The sequence below is a fragment of the Syngnathoides biaculeatus genome, chromosome 6 (genome assembly GCF_019802595.1).
Source record: "Syngnathoides biaculeatus isolate LvHL_M chromosome 6, ASM1980259v1, whole genome shotgun sequence".
Classification (NCBI taxonomy): Eukaryota; Metazoa; Chordata; class Actinopteri; order Syngnathiformes; family Syngnathidae; genus Syngnathoides; species Syngnathoides biaculeatus.
This window is the reverse complement of record NC_084645.1, coordinates 28238985-28263164: the sequence shown is the minus strand read 5'-3', so window position 1 is coordinate 28263164 and position 24180 is coordinate 28238985. Positions and strand designations below refer to the sequence as shown.

The following is a 24180-nucleotide window of genomic DNA, read 5'->3' as shown; positions in this document are numbered from 1 at the left end:
GGGTAACACATCACAGTCTTGTGTGAAAAAAGGCTCATTTTTGATGAAGTCAAAGTTTAAAGAAGAAAGCATATCGTAGTTAATTAAAGGGGAAATTCAGTGCTTTGCATGAACAAAGTATCCAATAGGTTATGTAATATGTACCCTATTTTGGCAATGTGATATTAAATCCTCTCTCATTTAATAGTGTTTTGAGAAGTTTTCCATCGACAATTACAAATTTTCAGGGGCGCTGACATTTTTGCGAGTCACATGACCGACATGAGCAGATGCGACATGTACCGTCCCCCAACAAAGGCTCGAATACACGGGACACCATTTATGCCTAGCGCCGATTTCTCGTATTTATCCTCATCTGATGAAGAAATAGCAGTATCGGTTGATCGTAAGACGGAGGAATACTTCCAAACAGATTTGAACCTGTGGCTGTAATTAATGTTGAATATTCGGATGGTTCTTCGAGCGGAATGATGCGGAGTCTAACTACTCGGAGGCCTAAGCGCGACATAAGTGGGTAAACAAAGGCCCCCGGGAGCTCCGGACCGGCAGCCACGGATGGTTCTTCGGACGGGAGTGAGGCGGAGTCTGACGAGCGAGGTCCGGCGGCGGGATGCGAGCCGAGATTCCAGGCGGCGGAGGCCGTTAGCCCCGGACGCCGAAGCTCGGCTAAAGGGCTCCGTCGCCACCGAAGCTCGGTTAAAGGCCTCCGCCGCTGCCAAAGGCGGGCCGCGAGCTCTGGTGGTGGGCCGCGAGCCGAGCTTCAACACCCGGGGACTCCGCGTTTTTCCCGGACCGCCGCCGGAGCTCGTGGCCTTCCTTTGGCCTTCGGCTTTGGTAATTGTCGATAAAAATCTTCTCAAAATACTAAACACTGAGAGAGGATTTAACATCACATTGTCAAAATAGAGTACATATTACATGACTTATTGGATACACTGTTCATGCAAAGCACTGGGTTTCCCCTTTAAATAAGGAAATCTAAAAAAAATACAACTTTATTCTTATAATGTTATGCCTTATATTCTGGAAAAGATGCCTTTATTCTCAAAAACGTAGGACTAAATTGACAAAAGGCTTTTGTTCTTGAAAAAATAGGGCTACATTCCAGTAGTAACACACCTTTGCTCTTTTACACGGCAATCTGGTGTTATTGAAATTCAATCGAGGGCTCGTTTGTTTCAACTCAGCAAGGATCTTTTAATTAAAATTAAATAAACACATATGAGGTGAACTGGAATGTCAACCATCTTTAAAATTAAAAAATCAGCAGAGTTTTTGCTGTCACTGACCTCCGTGAGGACGCCTAGCTGCTTGACCATGTGCTGCAGGATGGAGTTCAGAACCCGAGGGTGCCCCGACGCTACCTCCGACATGTCCACTGGGTGTGCCGTTTCAGAGTCTTCTGGCCCCCGTTTTGAGGCGTCATCCTCTCGCCGCGTCCTAAAATCCTTGTCCCGCCGCTCCCTGCTGTTGTCTCCTCCCCGCTTCTTTTGACTTCCCTCGCCGCCGCTCTCATCCCTCGTCCAACCTTCGTCCTCCGTCCCCGTGGCGACAGAAGACGAACTGTCCCGGGCGTGTCCGTCTTCGGCGTGGTGCTCATCGGTGTCCTGGTGCTGAAGACAATAACATAGCCATACTTTAAAACGTCATGTAATGACACATACTGTAGATACATTACGCTTAACCAGGACTGGAGACATTGTGTATGCGACGGGGTTGATTTTCAAAACTATTTTTTACTAACCAATAATTCAATCAAAAAAAAAACAATGAAAATGGTTGTTTAACTAACAATTTTCTCAACTGTAACATTCTTTATTAATAAAACAATGATTCATTAATTTTTTTAGGTGAGTATAATAAATAGATTTTGATATAATTTGCCATATTTGTAAATAGATTGGCCACTTCACTGATAGTGTAGTGGTACACACAGCTGACTTTGGGGCGGGCAAATCAATTCCCGCTCAGTGATGGCGTCGATAACTGCCCTGCGACTGACTGTCGACCAGTCCAGGGTGTAAATCCGCCTTTCGTCCACAGCGAGCTAGGATAGGCTCCGGCTTTCGAACCCCGGTCCTCAAAACTGTGAGGCCCAGAAGCTAACCAGTTGGTCCACCTTTCCCACCGAAACAACATCTAATCAAATTAATGTGAATGTGTATCATTTTTTAAACCTCAATTTCTTTTTAAAAAAATCTAATGATGATCCACAAGAACTTATATTTTTGCACAAAAATACAAATGTTACCAACAATAAGTTATATGCTGGCACAAAGATGCAACCATTGACCACAGGAAGCTGCATTTTGGCACAAAAGTGACCACCAAAACATTTTGCAATCAAAAAATAAACTAATCAAAATAGATAAATGCATATTGGCACCAAAATGCTTCACCTGGCCACACGCAGCAAATTCTTTTCAGCAGTAACAAAATGCCCAACCACAAAAAACTAGCAAGAAAATGCTGTACTTTGGCATAAAAACTCCACAAATGTGTGTAATGTAGCAACTAGAATTCAAAATATTACTGGTCACTGCAAAAATGCACCAAAGGTAGTTAGCATTATGATGGTTTCATCTGGATGTTATTGGACTGTGTTGATCATGAAGCATCTAGTGTGTGCGTGCATGCACACACTCACACACACACGGATTCACACACAGACGCACACACAGAAGGGAGGAAGAGAGGAAGAAAGACGAAGGGACTGGAGGGTGTCACACATTCCAAACTTAATGCACAGAGCAATCGATTCCGGCGTTCTTCCTGTCACGGCTTCAAAGAGCCGTTAATGATGGAGGGAGCGGAGGAGGAGTGTAAAGACACACAGGAGGAGGATGGAAGGCATTAAACGGAGGTGAACAAAGCTGTCAGTGTGACTCCGGCCGGCTATCTCTTCTTCTTCATCGCCTCCCGCTCAGCGGCACATCTGGTCGACATCTGCTCGGCTCGTTTATTACCGAGTGCATCCAGACCCCCGCTCGCATTACCCAAAACAGGAAGAGCGGCTGCAATCAAACCCATTCAAGAGCCGCACACTCCAAGCAGGACGCGCCGAGCACCCAATCCACGAGACAACACTGATTAGCCGACGTGCTAATTAAGAGCCATTAAAGGGATGCCATTCCTTAACCGTTGCTTGCAAGCGCATGCGATGCTTGACCGTTAAAAGTTGTAAAACATCCTAAAATGTCACAGTTGACTGCTGAATGTTGTATTTTTCCACCAAAAACAGCAAGGGATGAAATGCATTTGATGAAAGAAAAAAAATGTAGTTTGACCAAATAATTCAACTGTTGACTACAATTGTACATTCACACAAATATTTTGGAACAAAAATGCAATGTTGACCACAAAGGTTGTATTTCGCACAAAAAGGATAAAACTAGCTGTATTTTGTAGTAATTGTTCACCTCATGGAAAAAAAAATGCACTAAAAATACAATAAGTGCCCAGAAAAGTTTAATTTGTCCAGACAAATGTTGACTACAAAAAGCTGTATTTTGTCATAAAATTGTACTTTGAATTAAAAATACCATTACAAGACAACAGAATGGCTTTTGTCACCGTAAACGATATAAGATTGAACGCTGTATTTTGGAAGAAAAATTTAATTTTTGATCACAATTTGGTAAAATTCTGGTACAAATATAAAATGGTTAGCCACAGAAAAGTTGTCCTTGGGCAGAATCATGATCTGATTTTAATTTGGACATCAACCGAATGGTTGACATCCCAAAAATTGTATTTGGGTACAAAAATGACTACAAAAAGTAGAACTTTGGCATAAAAATCTAATGCTGGGAGGTAAAAGAAAAGAGAACAAAGAAAAGTCACAGCCCTGGTTTAAGTCTGGCGACCATTCAAAACTTCTATAGAGTGTTTTAGACCACGTGACTACATCCGGGGCACGTGGCCATGTTGGATGGGTTCACGCTACTGATGCGCCATTCACTCTGTAGCTTTTGCATCCAGACCGGAGTTACACAAATGCTCGTACGACTGTTAAAAGTGACGCATGATGGCTAAAAAGACTTTGGAAAGTTATCGAGGCTTATTAGATGCTGTTTCAAGAAGTGCGCTTTGATCGACAATATCGACCCATATGCCTTGGAGAAACACAAATGGAGCACACAAATGTGGACGTCGGTAACCTATCCAGACATCGTCAACTTTCTCCTCTTCTCGACAAGCGCTTATACCGTGGATTAACTAAAGAATTACAAAGGTCTGGAGGCCTTCAACCAATTCATCAACGGCTGGGTTCCTGATGCGGCGGTATCCATTGTAAGCAACCTGTCTCCCCACACTACTAAGTTTAGTGTACCGCACAATGCAATTTAAATATGTATCGCGTGATTACAGTCAGCGTTGTGTTAAATTATGTTGAGTATTGTTTTCGTTTTTGTTACCGAGAGAGGTTCAACCGAGACGACTCCCAAGTGGAGCCCGGACCTCTTTCTCCACTTACAAGGCTACATTTTTAAGTCAACTCGCGAAACAGCTAGCGGAGCGGTAACTCGTTTTTGCAAACTTATTATAATAAAACAGACAATACAGATATTGGAGACATGCATTGCATTCACACACGAGTATTATGTAGGTCCTTGACCCTAAAGAATACTTCTCCTTCACAGAACTTAGTAATTGCTAAGTAAGTGTGAAAGTCTAAAAGGTATCCAATACTTACCAAGAACAAAATGCTGCGAGCAAACGCTGACATGAGGGAATGATTTGGTTGCTGCTAATACGAGACAGCCACAGTTGTCGCCGTTTGGTTGCTAACTGCTCCGTTTTCTCGCACTGGTTCTTGATCACAGCAACATAGCAGTGCGACCCCATTCGTACGCCTTTCTGAAATGATTCCTGCTTAGTTACTGTTTACGTGAATCCACCAAACCAAGATCTCAACCTGAAGGTGTGTGACGCCAGTCGAAAACAGTCTATTACCCAGTTCTAGGCCGGATGTAAAAATAAATTTATTCGAAAATAAGAACATTAAACAACAACTGTTAGCTCACAACAACATTCCTACCAAAGAGACCGTGGAAGTCCAACGCTCTGGCCACACCCTAAGATTGCGGTACTCAGAAACAGAGTGTAATGCATGTAACTACAATTTTATAATGAGCTGTGGGTGTGTGCCCGCAATTTGATGGAGCAAACAAAAAGTGTTTGCGCTGTTGTGTAAGCATGCAGGCAGTAATTTCTATCAATGCTTCACAATGAACGGTATTTGGGTATTGCTGATTGCGCCGTTGGAAAGACCAGACATTGTCTCCAGGGAGCAAACAACACGACATAGAAAAAGGCCTCGAGTTGACATCAAACAGCTTCTTCATGTCCGAGCCGAGAGCGCAGCTAATCCTAGCCCGCGTGCTAATGACCTGTTTGATCCCACATCTGTGGAGGGAATTCCAAATGTAGGGGAGGCCATTTTGAAGATGATGTTACGTTTAATCACAAACATTACAGCTGACTCTCTGACTCTAGAGCTGGGAGGTCAGCGCTCGCTTTTGTAACGGTCACAAGGTTGATTAAAAAAAAAAAAGTTATCTTAAATGGACTCTCAGTCAACCAAAACATCTCAAAAGTATTAATTCTAAAATATCATGGTGAGAGGGATCAGGCACAGGAAAAAACAATACCATGGAGTTAAATAATGTGGTTAATTATTGTTTAAAACACAATATGTGCTGTCTATTATTTTATTTCTTCTCTATAATCTAGTTTTTAATGTTATTTTATTTATGCAAAGTGTGCTTAAGGGTAGTGAGAGGTGTTTTATTATTATTATTATTATTATTATTGCAGTCATTGCACTGTAAATCAGGGATGCCAAACTCCTATTTTGTCTTGGGCCACATTGCAATTACGATTTCCTTCAGAGGGCCGAAACCATACATATCCTGAATCACCTCATCATATTTACACATGAAATTTATGAGCTAGTTGTGGAATCAGAAACCAAGTGTAATGTTTTTTTCACCCATTGTTCATGTTTGGTAACACAAAAATGGTTATAATATCTCAACTTTATCATTTATGATATATGACAATTTGAAATGTTGGGACATATTTTCACAAGAATCACAGATTTTGACATCGACGATTTGCCTTCGCGGGCCACATAAAATCGTGTGGCGGGCCGGATCTGGCCCCCGGGGCTTGAGTTTGACACCTGTGCTCTAAATTGTTTTTGGGAATTAGAGGGAGTCGTCGGCCTACGACTGAGAGCCGTTCCTACAGTAGCGAATTAACTCGAATTTCAACTTAAGTCGGATTCCACCATTAAAGTCAGAATTTACACCAAAATACTTTGTATAAAAAAGAAATACATTGAAATAAAGAATATGATGTACTTAGCAATACTGCTGAAAGGTGGATGGAGAAGAAGAAGTGGAACCTGGTCCTCATGCCTCTCCATCTCGACAAGTATCAAAGAACCTTGTTTTGTGATCTTTGTATCCGACATCGGAACGGAACCCTTCATATGCTCTAAAAAACGGGTTTTGTCCTTAATAATTGTCAGCGCGTCACCGACCGACTGAAGCCTCGGTGGTGTTGGCGTCTCTCCTTTCTCAAATCTTTTTATGATCTTGAGCTTCGTTTCCATGGTAATGGATTCCTTTTTGACTGCAGAAGCATTGCTAAAAGACAAAGCTTTCTTCTTTGGGGCGATGTCGGAAAAAGGAGGGTGAAAAAATGCGAAGATAAAAACACAGATGTGCATTAGACAGACAAAATGGCGGACCGGGGACGAGCGTCGTAAAGTCGAAACGTTTTAGGTCGAGACCGTCTTAACCGGAGGACTCCTTGTACTAATGTTAGGTTTTTTTTGCTTCCAAAAACTTGTACCTCAGGTTGAACTTGTTGTCTGGTGTGTTTACAAAAACACGCAGGTTAGCGTCATTGAACGCTCTAAATTATCGTTGATGTTCAGAAAACACGTATGTTCGGTCCGAGGATAAAGGAACTGTCGATGTTTGATCAGATAAAAACAAAAATTGTCCTTGAACCGGTTAAGTGTCCCGGAAAACGGCGTCAACAACAACAAGCACACGTTGATGTTTATCGACTTGCCCTGGCCGATCATCCGCGCACTTTGATCTCCTGACACACAGGAAGTCAGGTGACGGGCGTCTCATGACTGTTGCGTGCAAAGACTGCGTGCCGTGTTTGTCAAGGAACCACGCCCGCAGCCGCACGGAGACAAAACACCTGTGGGAGATGCGCCACCCGCAAACCACGTGAGCGCGCCGCCGCCTAAACAAACTAAATGTCCGTCAGAGGTGCAGCTCTCGCTTTTTTTTCTCTGTTCCTTTTCTTTGCTTTTTTTTTCCTCTCTCTCTCATAGGAAGCCGACACATCCGCTCGTCTATCTCGGTGACATCCGCCCACGCTCAAACCAAAACATCCTGCTTGGCGGTCTTTCAATGACACACACACACACACACACACACACCACACACACACACACACACAGACTAATGTCTCAGCCAAGGACTCGTCATGGCTCAATGGCAACACATCATTCAGAGAAAACACGTCTGTGGTTAATCTTTGCATTTCAATGCCAAAAGATTTTGTGGTCAAAATGCTTCTTTATGTGACACGATACAAATTTTAGTGGTGAACTGCTGGATTACTGTGTCCAAATACAACTTATTCGGGTCAAAACTCCCTTTTAATGGCAACTTTACAGCGAGAAACTTTTGAAGCTTCACTACATTTTTTTTTGTGGTCATCAATTCCATTTCAGTGCCAAAATACATTTGGTCAACCATTACATTGTTTTTCCAAGTATATATCTTTTTGTGATCAACCCTTGAAATTGTGAGCCTTAATACATCTTTTAGTCCTCAACCATTGTATTTCCATACAAAAAAATACATATAAGGTCAATCATTAACCCATTCGTGGGCAGCGTCCCATTTTTGGGACGAGATTATAAATGAGTAAAGTTATCATATAACTTAACCATAAACGAAAAAGAAGTTATTTCCTTGATAGTGGCCTGTTAGGAGATTTTTATCTCAATAAGGCAAAAAATTGCCACCCTGCCCACGAATGGGTTAAATTTTTATGCCAAGAATAAATTATTTGTGCACTCAACTTTTTGTTGAACTTGCGTGTCAACATACACATTTTTGTGGTGAACATTGAAATTTCATGGGAACGTACACCTTTTTGAGGTCTAAAAGGTCATTTCAATGTCAGAACTCACTGTATATATAGACCAAAACATAACTTTTTGTGATCAAACGTTAGCTTTGCATAACAAAATATTTTTGCTGCATTTTAATCATACATTTTACAGTCAACCATTGCATTTAAATGATAAAATAAAACTTGAACCATTGTAATTTTGTTCAAAAATATGATTTTCTCTGGTATTTTAATGCCAAAAGACAACTTTTTGTGGTCAAAATGTGCCCTTTTTCCTTCCAAAATATAACGTATGTGGTCTAGTGTTGCATTTGCATGTGAACATACTACTTTTTATGTTAAATTATTTCGTTTTAATGCTAATGCATTCAACTCATACGTTCCCGGACCAAATTACCAACTTTTTGTGGTCAAACATCACATGTGCCATAACACATCTTAAAAATTAATCCAAGTTCAACTGACACACACACAAAAAAAAAAAAAAAAAAAAAACATGGTCATTGGTGGGGGATGGTGGAGGGCACCGGTATCGCGGATATCACGATGGTAAACATCCTGTGTCCCTGAGCAAGAGTTGTGTTCTCAAACGGAACTTTGTCCCACTCGGGGGGAAAAACGAGGAGTTCCCCTTTCCAAACAGGCAAGTTGTTTATGCCATTGCCTTGAATGTATAGTCAATCCATTAAATAAGGCAAATATGAATAAAAATGCCACAATATGATGAATTTGTGTGCCAAATTATATGTTTGGGATCAACAAGGCAATGCAACCTTTTGCAGTCAACCATTACATTTGCATGAACGCATACCTTAAAGTCAAGTACTGTATATTAAAGCGCTGTACTCGTTAAATTAGAGCATCCTTCACTGAGCTCAAGATGGGGGAAAGTTTGCAGCGCGCCTGCAAAGTAAAAAAAAAAAAAAAATACAGATGCAGGAAAGGCTGCTTTTGCGCAGTCATTCATGGTCACCGGTGAGAAAATGTCTGTAAATCAGAATGAATGGCACGCATGACACATGCGTGTCAGGTGCTAACGATACACGTTAAACTGATTTTATCTGCCGAAATACGCAAAGCGTGATTCGCAACCCAACATGTCCAAAGTCGAGGAGTGTTCCAGTGGGAACATGTCTAACACTGGAATAATCAATTCGCTGCCATCAGTGAGGCCCTTGGGGATGACGTTCCAGGAGGAAGTTAAGATTAAATTCAATTTCACGCGACATGCTAATTTAACTCAATATTTAGAACGTTAGCATTTACAAAACGATACTTCATAAAAGAGTGTGGCATACAACATTTATGTAAAGCCCACTTTTTCCAAAGTTGCCTTTGTGTGCGAAGGATTCCGACTGAATGAAACATGCAGAGAGACTACGGCAGGGGTCAGCAACTGTGGCTCACGAGCCACACCTGGCTCTTTTGGTGGTTGCATATGGCCCGCGGAGCCCTCATAATGACATACTGAACATGTGATTTCTGTTGTGTCGTGTTTGGCGTCGTGGGGTTGCCGTAGTTAGGTGTGGGAGGCAACGCAAATGACGTAGAGACAGTTTGGCCTAGCGGGGTTGCCGTAGTTTTTGCATGGTAATCTATATCCAGAGGTGCAGAAGGGTCTAAAGCTGATCGTGTCGCAACAACTAATTATGGAAACGCTTTTGACAAAGGTTGCTTAAAGAAAAAAAATATGAGTACCACTGAAGTTTTCAACAAGAATGGACAACCTTTGTGGAGATGGGAGGGTTCTGGTAGGGTTATTGACGAGACTTGTTTAAACAATGAAAAGTAGGCAAAGGAAAAACATTCTCTACAGCAACATTTTGACCAAAAATAACCCTTGGCATGCACAAAAACGCTGTCTGCACGCAAAGAAAGGCAAAAGTGGACAAATGCCTGGTCGCTTAGAACTCTAATATGCCAATTTTGCAGGATTTCCAGGCAGTAAATTTACAGGTTAACTTCAACCCCATAAAAAGATAAAGTTAGCTTGTATAACACCGATTACTCCACCAATATTAACAGCAGTACTGTGCACCCCCTTTGCTAGTTTCTGCATAAAGTAGAAAATCTGTGTTCACAGCACTTCAATGTGATAAAACACGCTAGCTGCATTGGCAAACCGCCCGTTTCTGTTTTGTGTGTGATTGTGTGTTTAGGTGGTAACGTCGCGACACGGTTACTTTAGTGTGCGGAAGTAACCTAACCTCGGTAATCCCATGACCGTGACTCACTTCTGGCGCGACGTTCTTACATAAGCAGGTGGAGCTTCCTCTTTAAAAGCAACTGCGGCAGCTCTCGGCCATCTTTTTCACGTTTCAGGCTCGAGTTAATGCTGAGGTAATGATATTTGCATTCCGAAACCCTATAAAAAATAAAAAAGAAAAGTTTAAAGTCATCTTTTGGTGTATTTTTTTTCTGTCGTTTTAGGCTGTTAAGTCAAGTACAATGGAGGATTTGTATGCCAACAGTTTTTAAGTTTCTGTTGTGGCTTCTTGGTATTATCATAGAAGCCTACTAAGAATCAGTCGGACAGAACAAAGTTTCTAGAGGGGGGGAGAAAACAAAGACAAAAGGCACAGGCATTTTGTACCAACTTTTTTTTTATTTTTTTTTTTAAATAGTGCACTGTTGTATTCTTGTGCCTATAGGAAACAATGTTGTGTTCAGCAAGTGTGTTTTAATGCCAAAATATAACTCTAGCGCCTTGTTGGATTTCCTTAAGTCAATAAATCTGTCATCGACCATTGCATTATTGGCAAAAAGCAAATTTTTATTGTCAATTATTGCATTTATAATCCAAAAGACAATATCCTGCAGTCAACTATTCCATATTAGTGCCGAAATACAACATTTGTTGTCGTCAACAATTGCACTTCTTTGCCAAAAACATTTTCTGGTTAACCATAGACTTTATACGCCATGATAAAACTTGATCAACAGCTCAAAGTGTCATTTTTTATTGTTAACTCTATCATGTTGTTTCAATGCTAGGATACTACTGTTAAGAACCTAAATCTTCACAAAAGATCCTGGTGAGGTTTTTTTCCCCTGTTAATGGTTGACAACACACTTATAGTGTTTTCCCACAGTTTAATGTAGCTTTCATGCTAATTTAATTTAGCGTTTAAGGTCGGTAAATGCTTTTGGAGGGACCATGAGCTAATGGCCATTTTCAGTTAAAGACATAATCAGCAACGCTGTTTGTGTTTGTCAGAGATGCGCCGGCATCGCGGCTAATGGATTTTATTTAAAGTGACGAGAGTCCGGTAACAAGGACGAGCTGGATCACGACTCTCGTCCTCTTCAAAGCGACACGGTGATAGTGAAGAAGAGCTCTTCCCTGAACAAAACACTCCTGTGCTCATCACCACGCCAACGCGGCCGCCACTCTCGCCTTATTTAAAATGGTTTTCATCTCGAGCACTTTCCTTTCAACGTTGCAGCCATTTTTAGTCTACCTTTACACAACCGCAAACTTGAAAAACACAGACAGATGTTCCCTTGTGGACGCGAGGCCACAAGTTGGCAATGTAGACAATCTGGCACAATATCATAGCAGCATGTTAAAGCCTGAGATTGTAGCGTGACACGTTAGTGATATCACAATAGCAAATCGTAGTTAGCAAATCGGTACATAGGGTTTTCATATAATGGACTACAGTGCACTATAATATAATAACAGTCTCATCATTCATATGAAAAATTGTTTTGTTTCGATCGTTGGTTTATACTGTAATCAACATTGGCTGGTAGACCTTGCTTAATAAATAAAATGAAATAAATTATAATAACATTATATTGTGTATGACTATAAACAAAGGATACATTGAGGGGACCTTGCAGGGGATGTCCTCATATTACGTTATAATTTATGACAATTTGTAATTTTGGTAGAGATTTTAAAAAAAAAAAAAAAACATGGAATTTGACTCACATGATTTGCCTTCGCAGGCCACATAAAATCTCATGGAGGGCCGAATCTAGCCCCAGAGCCTTGTGTTTGACACCAGGGGGTCGATCTGGACACTGCAAATTGAGGAACTTTCTGTTCCGTCTTTTTGCATGAGTCAGTCATTCATTTTCTCAGGTTCCTCTATTTCTTTGTATTTTCAGAGGAGTGACTACGCTCCACTTCCTCTTTTCACTTGTGTTTTCACTCAGCTACGTGACACATGGCACATGCTGATTTAGATCACTACACATGTTGAATAGTGGCATTGTTCTATGGTTATGGTCAGGTTTCCTCATCACAAAACTTGCTGACATCTTACGGACATCGACGTTTGTAATTTGTCTCATGTTCTACGGATGAACAGTAATGACTTGAAATACTAGTGACTTACAAGTTCTTAACAATACTGTAGGAGACATCTTTGCCGATTTTTTTTATTTAACTTGCGAAAGAAGACCTTACATATGGGCACTGTATGGCGTAGGGACTCAACTTGATTCACAACAACCGGCAGTTTGGCAGATCGAATTAGTAAAAAAAAAAATATATTAAAAAAATATATATAAAAAAAAAGACAACTCAAGCTGTTTGTTACCATTCCCAGTTGAAGACAAATGAAAAAAAAATACAAGTGCATTAGGTTATTTCAGACACTAAAAAGCATTTATGTTGCAGTAGTAGAATCCTGTATGCAATTAATTAAAAGCATATGGTGCAACACGTAGAGACAAAATAACAGTACTTGATTATTCTTTAACAACTAATATTAGTGCTGCAATGATGATATGAAAAGAGTTGAGATATCTCAATGAACAGTATATCTCCCTCTGTCTTACATTGCCCGCAGGTGGCCAAAGACAGCACACCAGTAGGTTGATGCAGTTAAAAAAAAAACATTTAATTCTATTTTTTCAGTAATTACCGTATCTATCCATCCATCCATCAATTTTCTTCGCCGCTTATCCTTGCGAGGGTTGCGATGAGTGCTGGAGCCTATCCTAGCTCTCAACGGGCAGGAGGCAGGGTGGACCCAGGACTGGTTGCCAGCCAATCGCAGGGCACATAGAGACAAACAGCAGTCGCACTCACAATCACACCTAGGGGCAATTTAGAGTCTCCAATAAAATTTATTTTTGGGGATATGGGGGAGGAAACCAGAGTGCCCGAAGGAAACCCACGCAGAAACATGGAGAACATGCAAACTCCACACAGGTGAGGCCGAGATTTGAACCCCAGCCATTAGAATTGTGACGCAGGCTCTCTAACCAGTCACACCAATGTCCTGCCCAATTAATGTTGCATGTTTTTGGCATATGGGGAGAAACCGTAGTGCCCGGAAAAAACCCACGCAAGCATGGGGAGAACATTCAAACTCCACACAGGTGTGGCCGGGATCGAACCCGGGTCCTCAGAACTGTGAGGCCAACACTTTATCAGCTAATCCACCATATCTATTTATTAAAAAAAAAATAGTAAGCTATTTTTCCTCATTATAATACACATCACAATCATTTTGTTGTTTTTGGATGAAACTGGAACTGATTACATTTCTATTCATTTCTACAGGAAAAAATGATTTGAGATATTAATGATTTGAGTTATGAGTGTGGTCATGAAACAAGTACAACTCGTATCTTAAGGCAACACTGTAATTACACGTTACCCTCTTCGCATCACTTGTCGTTGTGACATCACATATCAACCAAAGATCAAGCAAAACACTAATAATCCCAAATCAGAAGTCTCATGAGATTTGCAGCTTATCCTCACGAGGGTCGTGGGGACGGCTGGAGCCTATCCCAGCTGACAACGGGCAGAAGGCGGGGTACACCCTGAACTGGTTGCCGGCCAATCGCATGGCACATCGAGACAGTCACGATCACGATCACACCTCGGGGCAATTTAGAGTCTCCAATTAATGTTGCATGTTTTTGGGAGGTGGGAGGAAACCGGAGTGCCCGGAGAAAACCCAAGGAGGCACAGGGAGAACATGCAAACTCGAAATAGACGGGGCCGGGATCGTACCCGGGTCCTCAAAATTGTTCCACCGTGCTGCCCTCCACTAGAGGCAGTGGTGACTTCACGAAAAAAAGCCAAATAACAAGCAAACACGTATTATTATGTAATCCTTTTTGACGCCGAAGTCTCGTGAGATTTGCTGATATCAAGCTGCGTTTTTTTTGTACCTCTCGGTTTCTTTTGTGACACGAAATCCCTTGTGTGGCCATTTGGAAGAAACACCTCAGTGCAAATCCAGGTCTACGCTGACACGTTTAGTGTTGTTTTTATGATTTCTTTTCCCCAACCCTCACCATTTTTTTTTTTTGTTTTCCCCCCAGCAAGCGGAGGCGAGTCCTTTCACGTCGAGGAAGTGAATGAGCGTCATTGTGGCTCGGCGTGGGATTAGCCCATTTTAAAGCTCCTCACTAAGTAAGACTTACCCACATTATTTGCATTTTAACACACACACACACATGCGCTTGTGGAGGTAGAAAATGTAGGACCACAGAGAAGTGGATCTACCGCCAGTCTTTTACACAAAACCAGGAAGACGGAGTCATTGGGCTCAGTTTCCACGTGAAATTCATGCATCGGAAACATTACACATATTTGTCTGTCCTTCTGAGATGAAATACTGGTGCAGTTTCCAAAGTAAATATTGCAGCTTTCTGCATTTAGATAATTACTGTAGGTACGTGGCTAGCTCAGTGTATGTGACAGTGAACATTACTTTCAATACCAAAGCGCAAACTGAGAAAACGATACACTTTCATACAGGAAAAATTATGCAAACCTCGTGAGACTTCTGATTTGGGATTCGTGTTTTTTTTCTTGATCTTTGTTTTTTTTGTGTGATGTCACCACTACAAGTGATGTAAAGAAGGTAACGTGTAATTACAGTGTTACCTTAAGATACAAATTTAATTTGTTTCACGATCACACTCATAACTTAAAGCATTAATATCTCAAATCATTTTTTCCCTGTGGAAATGAATAGTAGAATAATGTAATTTATCAGTTCCAGCTTCCTCCCAAAACAACAAAATGATTGTGATGTGTTTTCTAATGAGGAAAATTAGTTTAGTATTTTTAAAAAATAAATAGATACGGTGCAGGAACGGTGGATTAGCTGGTAAAGCGTTGGGCTCACAGTCACAAGGACCCAGCTTCGATCCTGGACCGGCCTGTGTGGAGTTTGCATATTCTCCCAGTGCCTCCGTGGGTTTTCTCAAGGCACTCCGGTTTCCTCCCACACCCCGAAAACATGCAACATTAATAGGACACTCTAAATTGCCCCTAGGTGTGATTGTGAGTGCGACTGCTGTTTGTCTCTATGTGCCCTGCGATTGTCTGGCAAACAATCCAGGGTGTACCCTGATTCCTGCACGTTGACAGCTGGGATAGGCTCCTGCAATCCCTGCGACCCTCGTGAGGATAAGCGGTGATAGATAGATAGATAGATAGATAGATAGATAGATAGATAGATAGATAGATAGATAGATAGATAGATAGATAGATAGATAGATAGATAGATAGATAGATAGATAGATAGATAGATAGATTCCTCTCATACGATTACTACATTTTTAAATGAAAAATCAGACTTTTTTGTGTTATTTGACAGCAACTATTGCACATGGATATCGGCGCTATATACTGTATGCTATGCTATTCATGCTCTATGCCCGCATGAAAGGCTGCCTTTTGATTTGATAGTAGGTGGGGAATTAAAGGGGTTAGCAAATCAATGCTAATCAATCACATCTTCAGGACTCTCGAAGGCAGATCCTTCTTGCATAGACACACCCACGTCCAACTTTGAAGTCTCCACAAGCCCTGGAACCGCTGCCTCGTCACTGTATCGATTGACGCATCGCTCGCTTTGAGCTGCACAGTCGCGGCTGCTCATTCAATGCATCCGCTGGCCACAGTTCACAAGTGATGCTCCGAAATGAAAAATTGGCCCAATCGGCCGTTTACCACCCAAGTAATCGGCTTTTCGACACAATGCTGGGTTGTTAAGCTCAGCTCTTTGGCCGGTCAGGAGAGCACATGCCATGAGGGCTTACCATTTTCCAGACAGGACTTTCTTTAAAACTAATAATCTAAAGTAACCATTTCACTTGTAAAAAAAAAATTATATAGTGATTGACATGTATAGTTTGCTCTTGCGTCATTGTCCTTCCTGTACATTGCCAATGACTTGTTTTCCACAAGATTTTTTTTCAAATTAATAATTACAATTTATACCCCAGAAAATACAACTGTCATTAGATTACTATTCCCCCCCCCAAAAAAAAAAATCAGCGTGATGGTTTCTTCTTTCAAAAAGATATCTGGATTATTATAACATAATTCTCTTTTTACTTCCTTTATCCTAACTTTAAAGTACTCTTTACTTTTTGTCAAAAAATTCTATAGCAAAAGCAAACATTTTTACTTTTCAGAATGTTTTTGGTTTTCTTGAAAAAAAAAAAAAAAAAAAAAAAAGAAAAAAAACCTTTATTCTTATAATGCTAATAATACTACGACACAATACTACTTTGTTGTTGGGGAAAAATTTGACTGTTCTCATAAGATTCTCGTGAGATTAGTGACTTTTTTTCCCTGAAATTACATCGATAAAAAACACCTTTAATCTCTAAGAGTGCTCCCTTTTTTTAAATTGAAAATATATAACTAGTCTCACAATGTAACTTTTTCAAATATATTAATTTCATCCATGAAAGTGTTATTATAAAAAAAAGTCCTTAATTCTCATTCTCTATCAAAACAATACTTTATCTTCACAAGATCATTTTTTCACAGCAAATATTAATTTTTTTTACAAAGTTTATGCCCTAATTCTATAAAACGTCTTTATTCTCTAAAAAATATGCCATAATTTTTCAAAACATATCCCTTTATGCTCTAATTTTAATGTCTTTATTTAAATAAAATCTGTTAAAAAAAACATTGCCATAATTGAAAAGACCCCCGATCATTCCGACAAAAGGGTTTAGGGTTAATCTTAATTTTCTAAACATACTTTGGTCTAAAAAAAAAAAAAACAAAAAAAAAAACAAATGGAACTTTACTGTCTACATACATTTTTGTGGAAAAAAATGACTTCTGTTTTTCAGAAGAATTTTTTATTTTTTTTAAATGACATGAAAAACTTTTTGGGTTTGAGATTTATGTCAGTGGAACAGGGGCCCTCATGACAGACAAAGCCCACCTGTGGCTATTCGAGCCTGGGCTAGGGGGTAGCGGCGGAGCGCTTTCCACACCCCCACACTGCACTGAGAAGGCCAAAAACGCAGCATGACCACAAATCCACCCCACGGCGCTACTTGTCAATCACGTTGCCATTGATGCCTGTGGCAGACATGCTGGCTACTCTTGTATCTGCTTTAACCACCTGCTATTTGCATCCCCGGGCTGCCCTTTAGAGCACCATTGTTTCTCTCCTATACCAATAAATGTCAAAACAGTTACAAACACTTTGTAGGGCGGATCAGAGCAAGAACATAAGATCTTACAACCACCTAAATGGGGACATTTATGAAAAATGTTCTCTTATTCTCACGTGAAAGTCACGTGATATGGTTGTAAATTTGTTTTTAAGAACAAGGGTGATTGGAAGAGTTGTGGGAAATATAGAGGAATAAAGCTGATGACCCACACAATTAAGTTTTGAAAAAAGAGTAGTGGACGTTAGACTTAGTGAGCAACAGTATGGTTTTATCCCAAGAAGGTGTATTATGGATGCATTATTTGTTTGGAGGATGTTGATGGAAAAGTACATAGAAGGTCAGATGTAGCTACGTTGTCTTTTTTTAGAGCAAGTGAAAGCCTATGACACAGGACCCCGAGAGGAACTGTAGTACTGCATGCGAAAGTATGGCAGAATAGTACAGGACATGTATGAAGGCTACAGAACAGTGGTGAGGTGTGCTGTTGGTGTAGCAGAGGAAATTAAGATGGGGGGTGCGGGGGGCATGTGAGGGGCATGGGAGACAAGTCAGCTGAGAAAGACAACACGTAATGTGCGGATAAGACAAATCTGACAGTCCAATCACGATTGAAAAATCTCAATTGCACTATGTCAAACAACTGCAAAAAACAGTTGTATTCCGATACCACCCCAACCTTTATCGGCCTTTATCTGGTCAACTCTGATTGCTCTGAATCTGAGATTCGACTTCTCAATGGACCCTCCTCTCCAGCACCTGTGAATAGACCTTACCAGGGAGGTTGAGTAGAAGGATACCCCCTGCAGTTGGAACACACCCTGCGGGTCCCCCTTTTTAAAAATGGAGGACCACCACCCCAGCCTGCCAATCCAGAGGCACTGTCCCTGATGTCCACACGATGTTGCAGAGGCATGTCAGCCAGGACAGCGCTACAACATCCACTGCCTAGGGAATGTCAGGCGAATCTCATTCACCCCCAGGACCTTGCCACCGAGGAGCTTCTTAACCACATCGGTGACCTCAACCCCAGAGATAGGCAAGCCAGCTGCAGAGACCCCAAACCTTCCAGCCACATGTTCAGGTGTCTCGGTGAAATTAAGAATGTCTTCAAAGTCTTCTTCTCACCGACTCACAACATCTCAAGTCGAAGTAAGCAGCGCCAAGAGAGGCACTGACACTGACTACTTTATGGCCACAGCTACTGTCGGCTGCCTCGGTAATAGAGGGACAGAGCGTTGTCTACTTGGACTCAATGTCCCACGCCTCCCCCAGAACATGATCAAAGATCTGTTCAAGGTGGGGGTAGAAACTCGTCCTGACAAGAGACTCTGCCAGACCTCCACGGCAGACATTCACAATACCTTTGGGCCTCCCATATTGGAACAGCATCTTCCCCCATCATCATAATTGAATGTATGTGATGAAAAAATTGGAATCTTTGTATCAAAAACAATATTCTGGATAGAACCGTTAATCTTGCACATATGCCACATTTGTGCAGTAAGCCTACTTGTGACCTGCAAACAATTTGAACACTTTAAGTGAGTCCAATGGAAGAAAGTGGGCAATTAACATAGAAAGTCCTTTTGCTGCTCTGCTTGCCCTCAAATTGATTCTGCCAGTCCAAAACGACGGCCTCACGACAGGAACAACCAGCCACTGGTACAATTTCCACTTTTAAAATGGATCATTGTGTTCTAGGTTGCTCATTTAGTTTTGGTCTCACATTTTAATCCAAGTATTTCCATTACAAGGATAGTAGTCAAATAGGGATAAAGGGGCCACTGTCCTATTAAAAAAAAATTATCAAGAGCCAATCAATTCTGAATGATATTGGGAAAAGGTTCTCTGAGGCGGCTGGAATGAAAAACTAAATATTTTGCAAGTCAGCGTCACCAGTCAAGAACAAATGTTTAGAGTTTTCTAGGAATAGGACAAAAATCTCGTGTTTGTCTTGAGAAGGACAACTAAAAATGACTACCGTAATTCCCGGCCTACAGATCGCACCTGGTTATAAGCCTCACCCAGTACATTTGGAAAGGAAATACCATTTGGTACATACATACGCAGCAGCTGTGTAAAAGCCGCAAGTGCCCACATTGAAACACGAGATATTTACAAAGGAAAACGGTACACAGAGAGTTTCACGCTATTGCCACCGTGCTAAAGGTAACGCTAGTGCCGCGCCAACATGGCTGGTTAAAAAAAAAGAAAAACATACTGGTAAAAATCCCTGAGACACGACAGTAACACACTAGCGCTAACAGGGCCAGACTGGTAAAAGTCACTTTCTCGGCACATACATTCCACCGGTCTCACTCTTACTTCTTCCGCTAGAGTGCCCCCTTGTGGCTATTATAAAAAAAACACAAATTAGCTGTATCACCGCATAAACCGCAGGGTTGAAAGCGTGTGAAAAAGTCGCGGCTTATAGGACGGAAATTACGGCAAATGGCTATTTGACGCCTGGCTTTGTCTGTCTTTTCAGGCATGGATTTTGGAGACTTTTTTGCGTGTTTGTTCATAATATACATGTCAACCAAACTTCACACTGCTAAGTAAAACTGGCTTCCGGGGCCGGATTAAAAAATTTAAATAAAAGCCACGGGGACATGGGTACCTGGAAATGACCCCTAAAATGGCGGCTTCAAACAGAATATCTGACTTCCTGTTTCTTTTCTGCCATGGCTTTCTGAGACATTTTATAAATCTAATCATGAAAGATGATTTCCAAACGTATTGTCGCTCAGTGCAATAGGCTTGGGGGACTGAGTTTTTTTACACTATCTTTACATTTATGCCAGTACAAACTTTGGTGCAATGCCTAAACACAATGAAATTTGAGAACGTGTCACTCTCCTGATGCAGAACTATTTTTCTCTGGCCTTGGATGAGGGCTCCGATGTACCAGACACTGCACAGCTGCTCATATTCTTATGTGCGATAGCTTCAGACTTTCAAATCACGGAAGAGTTAGCAACCATGCAATTGATTAAAGGGACCACCACCGGGAGTGAATTGTTTACAGAGGTAATTGCATGTTTTGACAAATAAAGAATGAAATGGGGCAACCTGGCAGGTGTGACAAAGTACAGTTGTCCAAATCTGACTGGGGGAAAAATGTTGGACTTTTGAAGAGAATGCAGGATAAGGTGACAGAAATGAACCCAATGCAGAAATGGACATTCTTACATTGTAATATACTGTACATCAGTGTTGTTGTGTAAATCAGTGTAAAAAAATTAACCAATGTTATTGACGCTTAAACTAGAATAGTTAATTTAATCAGAGCGAGAGCATTAAATCAGTTTGTTGCACTTTTGGAAGAAAATGAGAGAGAACATGGTGACATATACTGTCACTGCTGTCAGGTGGCTCAGCCGAGGCAAATTACTGAATAGTGTCTGGGGCCTGAGAGAATGGACACGACATCGCACAGCTCTCAAATAAAGACCGGTTAAGAGACCTTGGATTTCTTGCGATTGCACTGATTGAATGAAATACTGTAAATGTCACACTGCAAAGCAAAGGCCTTTTTGTACATGAAATGTACAGTGCAGTGAAGGCTTTCATGAGAAAGTTGCAGCTTGTCTCAATCCAAGTGGAGGATAAGATTCTCACCCACTAACCAACACTAAAGGAACCAACAAGATCAGTTGATCACCTCCACAAGTACTCCTCCATGTCAGAAGCAGTGCATGGAGGGTTTTCAAGGAGATTCTAAGATTTCAATCAACAGTTGAGAGTGAAATGCACATTATTTACGCTCTCTACAACTGAACTGTGGACAACACACCAGCTGACGTGCAGACGGAACTCATCGACTTGCAGTCTGAAACACTTCTGGCAGAGCACTTCAGGTCAGTATCACTGTTGGATTTGAACTCGTCCCTCAATGAGGAGAACTTTCCACACCTGAGAAGGCATGCGCAGAAGATTCTCGTCCTCTTTGGATCAACTTACACATGTGAACAGACATTCTTCGTGATGAAGCTCAATAAATTCAAACACAGATCCTCCATCCTCAACCCGATTTCAACGTCCTTCTTGTTCAAACCCAAAACAGACTGAATGATTCTTACTAAAGAGGTAAAATTAAATAAAAACACGTTACAAGCTTCAGTGTTTATGGCGATTAAAATTTTAAAAATAAATTGCACTGATGCTACCAAAAAAAAATCTTTTTTTATAAAATGTAGCGTACAAAAACTAACTCATAACTCGAGTTCATGAAATCTTTGAAACAAAACAAAAATGCAGAAATGCTAATGGACCAGAGCATTATTAAAGTTCATAAGAAAAAAGCAATGCAAAACTATCAAATACTGTATCAAATCTCTTGGGTGGGGGTGACTCGCCCCCTTGGAAGTTCTCTTCTTTTCCCAAAGAACTTATCTAGTGTCACTTCTTTGGAGCCATGATTGGGGGTTAATAGTCCTCAATCGGAAGAAAAAAACAGTCATTAAATGTAGCTACCAGGACACATCTGCGTACAGATGCCGCGTTATACACAATAACAAAGCGCGTTGTGGGTCAGCTGGTCGGGCCACACGCGTTATTTTATTTCTGGGTCTTGTCGGGTGCGTTCGAGTACCAATTTTTGTTCGAAAACAGAAGCAAAAAAGTCTCAAAATTTTCGTTCAAAAACCGATTTGTTCGAGAACATGGAGGTTCGAGAACCGAGTATTCACTGTATATGATTTAATGGCTTTTACAATGAGGCAAAGTTGTGAATTAAGTTCAAGCTATCAATGGTGTGGTCCTCTGACACAATTCTGGTTTCTCAAGTGGCCCCTTGCAAAAATTAATTGCCCACCCTTAATTTGTGAGATGTCAAGTCTACTTGTCAAGAGAAGAAGCTCCCAGCCCAGAAGTCAAGGTAAAGTGGATTTCATTGTTTATTCTTCATAAGTGTAGAAACCTGACTGGTATAGTTTTGTGATTTTCGAGTGGCTGGGAATCGACCAGAGGGACTTGAAACGCTGTCTGAGTGCATGTCGGGAGGGCAGCTGCATTTCAGTTTGGAGTAGGGTTCCACCTGTATTTAACTTGATTGTTCAGGACTTCTGATCAAACGGCTCTCCACATGTTTGATATAAATCTCAAGTATAGCTTTACATTTTCTTCAAAGTGTACAAATCTCATCTAAAATAGGGACTTTTGTCGAGGCTGGAACGAATTATTCAGGTTTACATTATTTCTCATGGGGAAATTATCTTCAATATAGGACTACATACTTTTTAATTTACAAACCCTGTTTCTGAGAAGTTCATAAATCGAGGTTCCACTTTACATTAATTTGTTCTGAATTATGCACAGATAGCATAGCTTTTAAGGCGCTATGGATTCTAGGACATGACCAGTCTGCTCGACCGTATCCAGATGGGAAAGGTCAAAATGAGCTCACTCTCTCGCACTCTCTCTAACACACACACACACACACACACACACACCACACACACACACACACACACCACACACACACACCACACACACACACACACACAAGTGCCTCCTAATCAGCTTTTGCACTTGAGCTAATACCAAAAGGAGCGTAAAGAACCTGTGAGAAACTCATTTCCATTGAGAGTATGCTCGCGGGTAATTGTTGATTGTCCCGCAAGAGGACAATGCGTGCATTGCTCTCCGACGCTACGTTAGTTGCCCCAATCGTCAGCACTTTCCCACACAAACCAGGCGAGCGGCCACCGCCAAACATAAGCGCCTTATGTGCGGACCTCAAACTTTGACAAATATCCGCAGAAACATAACACAACACATTGCAACGGTCGATCGCAAAGCGTTGCATTTTGACGGTGAAAAGCAAAAGTGGATCACAAAAAGTGATTTATCAGCGAGTTATTTGTGGCAAAAATGAATACAAAACCTTGTATTTTGTATAATTTGGCATGGAAATACAACATCTGGGTGTTATTGATAAATGGCTTTTGTCGAGTTTTAAGTATCACTTACGGATATGACACCAAACTTTTCTGAAGTGTTCCTGAGCCCATGTGGTAATATGCTTTATACATTGTCGGGTTTTGATGCGGTGCCGAAATTCACGGACAATTCAATGTTGATTTTCGGGCTTGCCACTTACATGCAGCAATTTTTCCCAGATTCTCTGAACCTTGATGATGAAATCCCCAAATTCCTTGCAATTGAAAATTGTCCTGAAACTAATCAACTATTTTCTCATGCAGTTGTTCACAGAATGGGGAACCGAATAAAATGAGGAGCACAAAAAAGTGTGTTTTAGCAAAACAATGCAAAGACCACAAAAAGTTGATCAAAAATGTACACCTAAAAAAACCCATGAATAGTGATAACATTTCCCTTTTTGAGATTCTGAAGCACAAGAAGACTTTGAACTCAGCATTTCATACTGCAAATATTCCGAGTGTGATACAACGCGACAGCCAGTAATGACTCAGAAAATTGTACTAAACACAAGACGCTGTTGTCTCACTTCGCTTACACAACGGCGGAACGGAATCAAATAATGCAGAAACGAAGTGGCAAAATGTTATTCATCGACAATTGCATCGAGCACCTCAGACTTGAGATAAACTTCAGATATGTTGAAAGTAG

At 41.0% G+C, this 24180-nt stretch overlaps 1 protein-coding gene across 3 annotated transcripts in view; it reads right to left on the bottom strand.

The window, feature by feature from the left end:
* Positions 1-24180, bottom strand: part of poc1b (POC1 centriolar protein B) — a 48628-nt gene that overhangs the window by 7080 nt on the left and 17368 nt on the right. For all 3 annotated transcript variants that reach the window (XM_061823257.1, XM_061823258.1, XM_061823256.1), the window contains exon 11: positions 1290-1613. In XM_061823257.1, coding sequence (XP_061679241.1) covers positions 1290-1613 — 324 coding nt within the window. The remainder of the gene's footprint in view (positions 1-1289; positions 1614-24180) is intronic.